This window comes from Rhinolophus sinicus, chromosome 2 (genome assembly GCF_057876585.1).
Source record: "Rhinolophus sinicus isolate RSI-liver-muscle chromosome 2, RSI-T2T, whole genome shotgun sequence".
NCBI lineage: Eukaryota > Metazoa > Chordata > Mammalia > Chiroptera > Rhinolophidae > Rhinolophus > Rhinolophus sinicus.
The window spans coordinates 16846861-16861319 of NC_142502.1; the positions used below are offsets into that span (position 1 = coordinate 16846861).

Here is a 14459-nt window from a genome sequence, read left to right on the forward strand (position 1 = left end):
AACCCCAAACATTCTCCCCCTTAAACCCTCCAACAAGGAACACAGCCCTACACCACCATAAAACCTGTGTTGATACTTAAGCTACAGAACTGTAAGATAATAGGTTTGTATTGTTTCCAGTCACTATGTGATAATTTGTTATAGCAGCAAGAAAAAAATTAATTCAAATAGTGATTTTAAAAATTCCATTTTTCACTGTTGTTAATATGATATGAATAAATTGAATTTTATTTTTGTATGTGGATTATTTCCAGTAAGTTTGCTAAACTCTATTATTTCTAACGGCTTAGCTATAGATTATTTTATGTTTTCTGAATATGTCATTGTATCAATCATTACAAATGATTATTTTGTTCTCCCTTTCCTATTGTTTTATTTTTCCTTCCCTTTCCATACTCTCTAGGGACTTCCATATAATGTTGAATGTATGTGGTCTAACACTAGGCATTGTGTCATTCCTTGTCTCAAAGGGAAAGTTTTTAATAACTTTTAATGTTTCTGCATTGTGATATTTACTGTAGAATTTTGCTAGTTAAACATTGTATATATAATATTTTGCAGTTATAATTTATCAACTTACCTTCTAGGAATCTTTATCAGAAATGGATATTGAATTTAACAAGTCTTTTTTGTACTTGTTGGGGTGGTCATATGATTTTTGTCCTTAACCTGTTAATGTGGTGAACTACTCATTATTTTTATTATTATTATCATTATTATTATTATTATTTTAAACAACAAACCAGCTTTGAATTCCTGGAACAACCCAAACTTGGTCATGGCAAATCATCTTTATTACATATTGCTGGGTATGCTATATTAATATTTCATTTTATATTTTGTATCTATAATCATGAGTGATAGATATATGCCTTTATTTTTCCTTTCTCATACTATGTTCATTTTTAGTATCAAGGTTGTGTTAAGTTTACAAAATGGCCTGATGAGTGTACCTTCTTTTTATTTTTTCTGAAGAATTTGTGTCAGAGTGAAATTATTTTTTTCCCTTAAATTTGGTAGCATGTTCTAGTGAAGCCCAATTTAAGCCAGAATGTACTTGTGGGAAAGTTTGAAATGATGGCTTCAATATCTAATACTTACAGGACTATTCAGATTTTACTTCTCTTTTTGTCCATTTTGATATATTGTACTTTTCTAGCATTTGTTTATTTCACTCAAAGTTTCAAAAAATTTACCAAGAAGTTATAAATTATATTCTTACCGTTTTAACTGGCAGCGGTACATTTAGTGACATCTGTTTTCATCCCTGAGTGTTTACTTGTGCCTTCTTTTCATCTTGCTCAATTCACCAGAGCTTTATTCATTTTATTAGATTTTTAAAGAATCAAATTTTGTTTTTGTTATGTATTTATTTACTATTTCATTACCATCTTATTATCTTTGGTTTATTTTGCTGTTTTGCTACCTTAAGACATTAATAATGCCTTAATGTTTACTCTTTCAGATATTAATATGGCTGTACCAGTTGATTCATTTATGTTCATGCTTTTCTATCTTATCTTAAATTTCAAGCTTTCTGTGCCCTTATGTTTTAGATGTGTCCTCTGTAAACAATGTACATTTTTAAATTCAATATGATCGCGTTTGTCTTTCAATTGGAATATTCATTCTATCTACATTTGTTATTGTTATTTAAGTTACATCTACCATTATTTATGTGCTTGCTATTTTATCCCACCTGTTTTGTGCTTTCTCCCCTCCTTTCTCTCCTTTTTGGAAGGATTGTGATTATCCTGTTAAGCATATGTAAGTTATTTACTACTTTGCTAGGTTATAAAGGTCACCTTAGAAATTATAACAGTTACAAACTACAAATCATAACATATACTGAACTAATTAATGCTAATGGATAATTTTTACAAGTCTCTGAAAAAATGCAGGGATTTCAGATTATCTGAAATCCACTTACCCTTTCCAACTCCTTTGATTTTATGCAATTTTTGGGGTCATATTGTATATTTACATTCGTATGTGTATAACACAAGACTTTGCTTTAGTTTATAAAGATTATATTAATTACACTTATGTATGTATTTATTACTTATTTTCCAAAGCATTATTTCCTACATCTCTGACATTCCATCAAGGATTCTTTTTCCTCTCTCTGAAGTACATTCTTTAGAATTCCCGAGTGTGGTGGTCAGCCTTATTTTATTTATTTGTTCATTTGTATAAAAATGTCTCATTCTTGAAGGATATTTTGAGTACAGAGCCCTAGATTAAGTAACATCTTCTGTCAATGTACAGAAGATCATGCTACTATATTTGGCTGTTGAGAAGTCAATCTCTAGCTTGGTAAAAAGTATCTATTATTTCTTCCCACACACTTAAAAGGTTTTCCTTGTCTTTGATACAGTATATTTTCATAAGATACATCTAGCCTTGGATTTTTAAAAAAATATCCTTCTTGGAATTCATTAAGGTTCTTTAATGTTTGAACTGATATCTTTTATCAATTCTGAAAAGTTTCCTTCTTGAGCAGGTCGAAATGTGTTAGATCTTCTCACTGCCATTTCTATTTCTTTTACCTTCTTTGTTTTTTTATATCTTTTTGTTTTTCTGTGCTACATTCTAGATGGTTTATTTTGGCCTATCTCTAATTTATGTTGAAATTCTCTCTTCGGTTTTGTCTAATTTCTGGTTAAATTCATCCACTAAGTTTTTAATTTTAGTTTTTGAATCTTTAAGTTCTCCAATTTCATTTTAGTTTCTTACACATTTGCTGTACTGATTTTTATAGTTTTAGGTTACCCTATACAATGTTCAGGCATGGTACTTACCCTCTTGAACATAATATGCATTATTGTTTTATAGTATGTGTCTGAGAATTTCAATATTTGAAGTACATGTGATTTGGCTTCTGTTTTTTTCCTGTTTTATTGATTATGGTATTGATTCCTAGGGTTCTTGGTTGTCTATGAATACATATTTGAAAAATTATATCTAGAAATAATTTGAGAATAATTTGGAATATGTCATCCTCCTTTGGAGAACATTTTCATTCGCTTTTGTCAGGTGCTGGGGACTTCAGCAGTCTGCAAAAATCTTAATTAAGGTCGACAGTTTTTTGGCCACTCAGATAATTTGAAGCTGACAAGTCTGTGTGTATGTTTCTGTGAGGTTTAACTTACTTCCAGTTCAACTTTACTCTTCAGCTGCAGGATTCTGGGCTCCTTGCAAAGGGGAGGGTTTGTTTATCAACGTCCTCCCCCTTATCAGTTCTGGAATCCCACCTTGCTAGTCCTAACAGTTTAGTGTCTCAGTCTCCACTTTAGATAATCAAAGTACTTCAGGGTGACAGTGGCCTCAGGCTGCCAGGCTCACCACGCTGGGTTCCCAGCCTTCCCCAGGATATTGTCATTACTACACTGTTAGCCCTTTCATGGTTCTAAGAATTAAGATAAAACATTCTTAAATTTTGTGTAATTATCCTCGGTGAGAAGGTTACTTCAAATTATCAGTCCCCCACAACTTGAAGAACAGTCTTCATTTTTCTTAAATGAATTTAAACTGACCAATCCTCATTACCCAGATGGTAATCATGTGGCTAAGTTTTTAAAATGAAATTGCACTGCACTGCTACTTACTGGTATTTAATCTTACTGATTTTCTAATTAATTAAACACAAAAGGAAAATTCTAAAATATCTTAGGAAAAAAAAGAATAAAGGAAAAAAAATCAAGGATAGATAGTAGTTCCTACTTGCCAGGTCAAACATTCATTAATACATTAGTTCACTCAAGACCAATTTCTAATTTGTTCCCATTTCTGGAAGGTAGTACATGATTCAGATTTGCGATTTTAAATAACCTAATGCAATGAGAATAGTTTTGGAGATTTTGTAAGATAAAATAAATGTTTAAGTAAAAAGGTTTTCAAGATTAAGGTCATCAATTAAAGTCAATTAGAGTATTAAATAATAACGATCACATTTAATGAAAATGCTTTCTAAATTATTCATTTCAAGTTGTGAATACTCCGTTTTACCTACCTGAAGCTATTCTGATATTCGTTCCCTGAGTAAAACATTCCCGATTTAGAGTGACAGAAAATAATTTCATTTATTTGGTTACAACATGGGTATATTAATTGTGGTGACAAAGAAGAAAAAAGGTGAATATATATATATATATATATATATATGTATATATATATGTAAGAAAAACTTATATGGCTTGAATGTTTCTGTTTTATATTATCCAAATTAAATAAATCAACTTACATAGTTCTTCTCTATCAAGAGACTGTGCACCGCCTCCAAATAAGCCTTTGAAGAATCCCCTGTTTGGTGCTTCAGGTGTTTCTACAGGAGTGAAGAGTTCACCCAACATTTCCTTTAAAATCAAAACATATTGTAATTGCTAACGTTTCAGGGAAACTAAACTATAATTAGCAAAACCATCACTATAGACTCTTTAACTTAAGCTTATAATGTTATCTGTTGAGATTCACAATTCAGAGTACATTTCAAATGATCAGATCCAGGACATACTGAGTCACACAGTAAGTTGTTAAAACTAATTGGCTAAGACTAACTTGCTGCTTGTTACGGCTTGATTACTTTTCTTACATTTCAAGATAATATTCCTGCTTAAGCTGGAAGGAGATTCCAATCTTTGACAAAATTTTCACATAACTCTTATTATCAAGAATTGGTAACCGGGTTAATAATTAGGTCTTCCCACATTAGAAAGAAGAAAAGCTACTAGCAAGTTGAAAAATCTAGTATAATGATGATGAAACAGTTTTGGAATTAGCACCTTCACTGAGTCAAAACATTAGGAATTTAGAAAGACACACCAACTCATTTTTTCATAAAAATATGCTACGAAGAGAATTATGCCAACATAAACTTGGAATTTCAGAAATCTGGCAGGGAGATGGGAGGGCTTCTTCCTATATTGTCAACGAGTTTTGTGAATTACTGCCAATATTCCTCCAAGCACAGAAATGATAAAAGTAAGTCAGGAGACAAGAAAGGTTACTGACATATTAATGACTTTGTAGATAACACATAAAGAGAGGCGTTTCTATAAGGAGAATGATAGTAACAATATTATTTACAAGGCAGCTTTGGGAGCTTTAGAATGAACAAAATCATAGTGAGGCTTTCGGATTGCATTTCTGCCCAATGAATAGAAGTAGCTATTACACATAAAATAAATATACTAGTGGTATTAGTTCTGCTGTACCGTGGTATTATATTATTATAGTTGGAGCTAATGTTTGTACTATTTCTTCCTGAGCTCTGGGTTAAAAAAGTTATTAAGAATATCCGAAGATTTTACTTTTCGAGAAATCTGTATTAATTTTGTCTCTCCAACCAGATTATAAATGAGAGAAGATAATTATTAACACTATACAACATAGTTTCATTTATAATGTTGAAGTGGGATCGAAGCCTTTACATTTTAATTTTCTTTCCTCTGGATTTCTATAAAGCGGAGTAAAACTAGAATGAAAAACTTCCTGACATCAATAAATCAAACTTGTTAAAACCTACCATAGAATATACTGATACCTTTATTTTATTCAAATTAATATTAGACTTTATCAAAGGTGTTTTTAGATATATTTCCAATCTTTTTTATACTGTATTTCACTGATTCTAATTTAAACTACATCTGTTAAATTGATACAACAAAAATGGCAAACAGCTACCAGTTGAGTGTGTTTTACACTAAAACAAGAGTAGTATGACATATAAACAGTGATAGCATAAAGATAAGCATTTTAAAATTAACCTCACTTTAGAATTATGGTTTACAACTATTAATTTATTTAGTATTTAATGGGCTTACAATTTTACAAATGTTAAGAGATATTTTAAAAAGAAAAAAACAACAACCAGATATCACAGTATCCACCAAGAGTCACTATAGTGTAATGAAGTGAGTATAAACTTGGGAACCATATGGACCTGGGTTTGTCACCTCTGCCTTTTACTTGTGGAGGAATCTTAAGCAAATCAGTCTCAGAGAACTTGTTTCCTCTACTTTGAAAAGAACAGATAATACCTATCTCTCAGGAATGTTTTCAGGGTTAAAGATAATGAAACACATAAAGCACCAAGAGTAGACACTCAATGATATATACACTAAAATAGAAAAATCTCCATTCATACAATTAGAGATAAAACAAATTAGAAAATATGCAAGTCATTTATCAATAGATTAACAATATGAACAGATATCTTTAATGGAAGTTTAAAATTTAGTGTTTCTTTAAAGAGTCTGCATTGTCCCCAGTCTGCAATGTCCCCAGTCTTAGGATTTGATATTAAAAATGTATTACAACAGTATTAAATAGTACCTATAGGTATTTTTCACATACACAGAGAGTGCCAAAAAAAATGTACACACATTTTAAGAAAGGAAAACTGTATTAAAATTGTAATACTCAATATATACCAAAAACAAAAGATGAATACAAGTCACGTTTGACTTCTGCAATTACAAGAGGTGCTCAGAGTGGTTACCATCAGTGTAATTTTAATAGTTTTTTCCCTTCATAACATGTGTATACATTTTTTTGGCACCTTCCGTATTTAAATAAGGACTTTAGCCATAATTAAATTTACTATTTAGAATGATTAATTTTAACAATTAGTAAATGTTGGTGGAATCTAAAATAGATTTGTATTTTCTGTGCTATTTCTCTACATATCAGTAACAGTCAACTACCTGTCGGAAACAATATCTGAGATTTTTAAACTACTACAAAATATAAATATACAGAAACAAATATACTTGTCTGATGTTAGACTCCTGGATCTCATTTGTCATATGTATTACCAGTGTTACGCGGTAAAATTTAGGACTAATTTCATGAATGGGTCAATGTATGTGCTTTAATTATTACTAAACTTTTTAATACATAAAATGATCAATTTTAATAATTTTGATTAAGAAAACCCTATAAGAATAGTCCAAATAAATATCTTTTAAGATGAGCACAGCAAAAATTACAACACTGAATGTGTAATATTTTAGAAGTTAAATAGTTCAACTGTCATCAACTTTTTACAGTGAGTACTTGGGGTTTTGTTTATAGATTACAATCTTGAGGTGGTTAGAACAGTTATTAACTTAATTGTTTAAACTAATTAATTGATATGTTCCACCTCTTTATGATTATGGCTTTAAGGTTCAAAAATAAATTAAAATAGATCATCAATTTGAAAAGATAACTTGTTAATTTTCCTTTGTTTTTACTCAAGATATGGTTAGACTAATGGTGTGGAAAGAAATTTAAGTATTTCAATCCATAGACATACACTTTTGACTAACTACCTCTCATTGATAATAAAAAGTCCATTAACTTTTTTTTATTCCCAATATTTTATTTTCCATTTTTATTGAGCTATAATTGACAAATAAAAACCTATATATTTAAGATATTCAACATGATGTTCTGATATTATGTACACATTGTGAAATGATTACCACAACAAAGCTAAAAATAGATATGCATATATATACATATACATACACATACATATACATATACATATACATACATATATACATATACATCCATCACCTCATATAGTTACTTTGTGTCTGTGGTTAAGAATACTTCAGATCTATTCAGAAATTATCAAATATACACTATTATTAACTATAGTCATCATGTTGTACATTAAGTCTCTGGAACTTATTTGTCTTAAAACTGAAAGCTTATACTGTGTGGCCAACAACTCCGCATTTCCCTCACTCATTCCCTGACCCGTGCGTGGTAACCACCCTTCTACTGTTTCTATTAGTTTAACTTTTTTAGATTTCACACATAAGTGATATCACACTGTGTTTGATTTTCTGTGTCTAGCTTATTTCCTTTAGCATAATACCCCCAGGTCAGTCATGTTTTCACAAATGTAAGGATTTCCTTCTTTATTAGGCTAATGTTCCACTTCATTTGTGTGTGTGTGTGTGTGTGTGTATTTCTTTTTAAATCATGCTCTTTTGATTACTGTAGCTTTACAATAACTCTTAAACTCAGGGAGTGTTAGTCCTTCAATTTTCTTCTTTTTCAGAGTTGTTCTACCTATTATTTTAGGGCTTATGCATTTGCAAAAGAATTTTAGAATAAACTTGTCAATTTCTATACAAAAAAATCCCACTGGGATTTCATTTGGGATTGCCTTGAATCTACAAATCAATTTTGAGAGAACACTGAGTTTTTTGACCCATGAACAAGGTACATATTTCAATTTATTCAGGTTATTAAAATTTCCTTTCAACATTTTGTGGCTTTCACTGTAAAAGTCTTTCATATTTTTCTTAGATTTATCCCAAAATATTTCTTTTTTTTTTGTTGCTATTGTAAACAGTGTTCTTTAAATCTTGATTTTCAAATGTCTACTGCTATTATAGAAATAATTTTTTCTTCTACATATCGATCTCATATCCTGCAACCTTGTCAAATTCACTTATTTCTAGTAGCTTTTGGGGTATATTTCATTGTATTTCCTATATAGATGATCATGTCGTTTGTGAATAATAACAGGTTTCTTTTTTCTTTTCTAAACAGGTTTCTTTTTTGCCTTTTCTTTATTTTTCTTCCCTGAAGGAAGTGGCTAAAACGTTAAATACAACATTGAATAGAAGAGGTGTTGAGAGTGAACATTCCTTTCTAGCTCCTGATTTTAAGGAAAAATCATTCAGTATGTCATCATTAAGTATTATGTTAGGTATAGATTTTTCTCGGATGTTCTTTGAGTTACCTTTTATCCCTTGTTTGCTGAGATATTTTCTTAAAAATCGGGAATGGGTGTTAGACTTTGTCAACTGCTTTCTATTTTTTTTTAGTTTACTAATATGTGAATTATATTGATTAACAAATGTTAAGTCAATCCTGCATTCCTGGTATAAATCCCACTTGGTCATGATAAAGTACCATGACCAGAACTATCCTTTGCTAAATTTACTAAAATTTTGATTAGAATTTTTACACCTATATTTTTGAAGCATATTGGTCTATATGTAATTTTGTTTAATGTCTTTGTCTGGTTTTGGTATCATGTTAATGGTTGTTTGATGGAGTAAGTTGGGAAGCATTTCCTGCATTAATTTTTGGAAGAGTTTTGTGTAGAACTGGTATTATTTTTTCCTGAGTGTTGATAGAATTCACCAGTGATATGGGCCTGGAGTCTTCTTTGTCCAAGGTTTCTAATCTCAATTTCAATCACTCTAATTGATATAATGCTCTTCAGGTTATCTATCTTTTCTTGAGTGAGCTTCGGTAACTTGTGTCTCAGAAGGAATTTGTCCATTTGCATTTAAGATCCAGTTTTTTAATCTTTTGGCATAAAGTTGTTTATAATATCTCCTTTTCCATTTTAACATTTGTAGAACCTATAGTAATGTCACTTCTTTCCTTCTTGATGCTGGTAATTTGTAACTTCTCTTCCTAATGAGTCTGGCTTGAGATCGATTTTATTGGTTGCAGAGATCAAGCTTTTGGTTTCAGTAATGTTTTTCTATTGTTTCCCTGTTTTAAATTTCATTGATTCCACAATATTATTTTTCTTTCTTCTGCTTCCTTTGGATTTAAGTTGCTCTTCTTTTTCAATTTCTTAAGGTGGAAGCTAAGATCAGTGATTTGATGAAAACTTCTTTTCTAACATAGGTGTTTTAGTGTTATAAACTTGCCAAGTTTAAACACCCAGTATTTTTTTTTTCCTTTTGCTATACTTTCAAGTTACATAATCTTTTCTTTTACATTGTAGTCTGTTGTTAATCCTATCCAATATATTCTTCATCTCAAACACTGTTTTTCATCTCTAGATATTCAATTTTGGCCTTTTATATCTTCCATGTCTTCACTCAACTTTTTGAACATATGGAATTCATTTGTATCTGTTTTAAATGTCCTTCTGTGCTAATTCCAATGTCTGGGTCAGTTCTGATTTGGTTTCTATTGACTGATTATTCTTCTCAGTAATGAGCACGTTTTCCTATCTTTTTGCATGCTTGCTAATCTCACTGGATGTCAGACACTGATTTTTTCCTTGTTGGGTGCTGATGTTTTTGACTTCCTCTAGGTTGTCTTTAGCTTTATTCTGGGATACTGGAAAACATTTCGATCCTTTTGGGTCTTGCTTTCATGATTTGTTAGGCAGGTATGGAGCAATGTTCAGTTTAAAGATAATTATTCCTCACTCAAGAGCCAAGACCGCTTGAGTACTTCACCCACTTCCCAACTGAAGTAGGCTGAACAATGGCCATCTAAGGATATCAGGTCCTAATCCCTGGAACCTACAAGTATTACCTTACAAGGAAAAAATGGTCTATGCAGATGTGATTAAGTATTTTGCCATGGGGAAATTATCCTGGATTATTTTGAATGGATGAGTACTAAATCCAATTACAAGTTCCCTTTTAAAAGAGAGGCAGAAAGATCTGATACATGCAGAAGAGAAGGAGGCGATGTGACCAGGGAAGCAGAGCTTGAAGTAATGCAGCCAGAAGTCAAGGAATGCCGGCAGCTACAAGAAGATGGAAGAGGCAAGAAACAGATTCTCCTCTAGCGCCTCTGGAGGGAGCATGACCCTGCCAAAACCTTGATTTCGGCTCAGTGAAACTTATTTCACACTTCTGGCTTTCAGAAGTTTGACAGAATAAATTGATATTGTTTTGGCCACTAAGTTTATGGTTAGGTTATGGTTTAAGTTTACAGTTTAAGTTTATCTGTTACATCAGCCTCAGGAAATGGATACACTCATGAATTATAAGCATTAATATTTTTCAGTCTGGCTGTTAGGAATAGGCACTGCTTCTGGCCCTCACATCAGAGCACAATTCTCTCTACTCCTTCCAGATGCTTCTTTCCCTGGCCAGAGATTTTATGTACATGCATGTGTTGAACAGTACTATAGTGAACACTCTTAGGGGTCCCTCTGCAGATTTCCAGAGTTCTCTCTCTGTATAGCAATCTCTTCTCTGTTACTCTTTTCTAAGAATTCTCCCTTACTTGGTCTTCCCAGACTCTTGGTTCTGTCACCTCAACTTGGAAAGTAGGCAATACTTTGCCTCAGTACCTTCTTTGTGTGCCATATTCTGGAAACTCTATCAAGGCATTAAAACTGGGTACCTCCTTTGTTTCTTATCTCTCAGGGATTACTTTCCTTCATTGCCTGATGTCCAGGATCTTGAAAACCCTTGTTTCATGTTTTTGTATGTTTTGGGTTGTTTCAGGCAGGGAGGTTAATCTGGTCCCTATTATTTCATGCCGGCTGGAAACTCCGTTAATGTTCGTAGGCATCTAAGAAGATACGTACTTTTTCTTTTTGGTTAAAGTTAAATGAATATACAATGTAACAGGGAACTCTGGGAACCAAGGAACACCGTTTATAAATAAAGTTCATGGTATTTTTTATTCAACAGACTTTTAGCAAGGCATTATTTTTAGGCAACGAAAATATAGAGGTAAATAAAATGTCAATATTGTCCAAAGAAAACATTTTATCACAAACTCTTTGAACAGAATCCATTTTTCATTTATCTTCATAATATGAAGGTACATAGCAGATAGTGATTAAAATAAATTGAGTGTACTACTAAATGATCATTTCATTTAAATGTGAATTGGTAAAGTTTACTATATCTGCTTGATTTTTATTAAAGTAGTTAAGAGAAAGCACTGATCAAAGAACAGAATTAACTGATCTCAGAAAAGTGATGAAGTTTAAAATTTTGAATAGCTGAATTAAGACTACATTTCAGATTGAAGTGAATTAAAAATAGTCAATTGTCCATTTATATTTCTTAATATAGTAACATTTTACTATTGAGGGAACACTAAAGGAAAATTTTACACACCACTAAAGGAAAATTTTACACACCCCATAATGAGCAAAGTTTTAAGTAAAAAACTTAGAAGTCTTTGAAAAACTCTTCCACCCAAATATAAATGGGAACTTCAATCTAAAATATCACCTATGTCACTCTGTTTCACCCTCAAGGTTTATAACATCATTAGGAATACATTTCCAGTACAGTCTAGCTTACTGAAATAATACTACTAACATCTAACATGGAGCACATGCTATGCTGAGCACTTTATGTGCATTGTCTTCCCTAATCCACACCATAAACTATGACATAGATATTATTTTTTCCTAATTTTAAAGATGATAAAGCTCAGAGCCAGTAAGTAACTTGTCTAAGGGCTCATGATTCTGTAATTAGCAAGGCTGGGACTCAGATTCAGTGTTCTTGACTCTAAAGCTCATGTTCTAAAAATAAGCCACGATTCATATTTACAAACAAATGCAATAAGGCTAATTAATCTGCAAAAACTTTCATGATAAAGTTCCCTTAGATATGTTTTCTTCCAAACATCAAATATCCAATTAATATTTTAGCTCACTATTTCCAGAGCAATTTTATTTTAACTGGTGAAGCTAAAATGATCATTTCTAATATATAAGTAAGCACATAAGGCACTCAAATATTTGAAAAAGGCAGTTTTATATTTAAAGAATTTGTAGTCTCTCACAAAGAGATCAACAAAAATAGAAGAAAACTATAAAGCCTTATTTTTCCTTATATGCATATACATCCTTGTGATCACAGGGAAGGGACGACATAATTTGCCCTAAAATACATGTAAATATAATTATTTTCACATTAACATACTTCTTTAAAAAGGACATTTTGGATGTGTGTGTATAATGGATATTGATTCGATGTGGACAGTGGGTACAAAATGTATGTACCATTTCATATATCTTTGCCATCACTGGAGAGAAAAAAATATGGGTCAATGAGATGAAAAGTCCCTTTATAATAAGAGTCTGATGAAGTTACTTAAGTCTCAAAGCATGTACTCTGAAAGTCTCAATAAAGGGTTTGGATTTTCCCACGTATGCTCATTTGTACACTCCTGTGTGTAAGGGATGGACATTATCAGGGACCTTAGAGAATATTTCACCTCTGAAGAAACCATAGAAATATTTTTGTTATTTACCTGAAGATTTTCACAGGTCTCTTGACTGTAAGTGAGTCTCTGGATTTCTGTAGGTGAAACAAGATACAATGCTTGTCCATTGTTGGTGAAGCAGAATGTTCTGGCTATCCGCATATTGGTAAGGGGCAAGTAATACACATCCAATAGAGGCCTTAAACTTGGCAAACTTGAGAAAAAAATTAAAAACTTGTTAATAATAAAAAAGGTAGTTTTAGTCTTGAACAAACTATTATAGAAGGTAAAAATTACAGGGACATTAAAATCTTAGGATTTAGTACACTCGAGTGGGAGATAAAAATAATTTGTATTCCTCATATATTTGTTCATTATTAACTCAGTGAAATTAAATTCTGTTTATAAGACTGTAAACAAAAGCTTATCTTTCAAACTGAATATAATTCTGTAATATTACGTTTTGCTATATCTTTGCTTTAAAAACTATCAAATTCTTACCTAAAAGTCATAATGTGTCCGTTGGCACAGAAACAGGCAAGGCAGATACTGTTACTCAAAGCTACGATATCACCACGAAGCACAAATGAGGTCTCTGTAATGTTTTGCTTGTAAGCACAGTTCTGAGTTGGCAGTGAGATTACTTTTGCTTGCTTTTCAGAACATATCACTGCATACTGGTTTTCACTAATTTCCTGAGAAGAGGAAGGGGATACAGAGACCGGCCGTCTTTTCTTCAGTTTCTCCTTTTCATCTTTTTCTTCAGGAACATTGTGTTCTCTCCAGGATTCATATGCAGGGGGCACTAAGCAGCCTGTGGTGTCCAGGAATGCCATTCTCAGGATCGCTCCTTTCAACCTCAAGATAGTACCTAAAATATGTGAGTTCAGTAGATAACAAATATTTTAATCCACACGGTAAATATGTTTATTCCAATTCTGACACTCAAAAATGTATGAAATGCATATTAAACTGAAATGGTACCCTGGCTTACTGGCAGAATTCATACTTCAGATGATATTTGAATCTGGAAAAATGTATCAGTATTACATGCCCCAAATAGATAAGGACCACCAAACAGATAAATGCTGGCATTTCGGAATTACGTCTTCTCTCATACCTGGCAAGTGTACTACCGAGTATGAGAGCAAGTAGACGGCATCTAGGGCTGCGCTGTCCAACATGGCAGCCACTAGAAATGTATGGCTATATGGCACTTGAAATGTGGCTTATCCAAATTGTGGCATGCTACGAGAGTAAAATACATGCTGATTTGAAGACTCATTACAAAAAATATTTAAAAATAAATTATCTCAATGAAAATACTGATTATATGCTAAAATAAAAGTATTTTGTTTATACGGGGCTAAATAAAATGCTTTTAAAATTAATTTTTTTGGTTTTTAATTTTTTAATATGGCTACTAGAAAATGAAAATTCTATGTGTAGCTCACATTGCATTTTGAATGGACAGTAGTGAGCTACAGGGCTGATGAGAAAAAAATTTTCCACAT

The 14459-nt window shown here is 31.9% G+C and overlaps 1 protein-coding gene across 6 annotated transcripts in view; it reads right to left on the reverse strand.

Annotated features, from left to right (window-relative positions):
* The window catches only part of STXBP5 (syntaxin binding protein 5), a 158919-nt gene that overhangs the window by 5756 nt on the left and 138704 nt on the right, over positions 1 to 14459 (reverse strand). For all 6 annotated transcript variants that reach the window (XM_019746935.3, XM_074333689.2, XM_019746931.3 and 3 more), the window contains 3 exons: positions 13447 to 13816; positions 12994 to 13159; positions 4244 to 4355 (listed from right to left, as the gene is read on the reverse strand). In XM_019746935.3, the coding sequence (XP_019602494.2) occupies positions 4244 to 4355; positions 12994 to 13159; positions 13447 to 13816 (648 nt within the window). The remainder of the gene's footprint in view (positions 1 to 4243; positions 4356 to 12993; positions 13160 to 13446; positions 13817 to 14459) is intronic.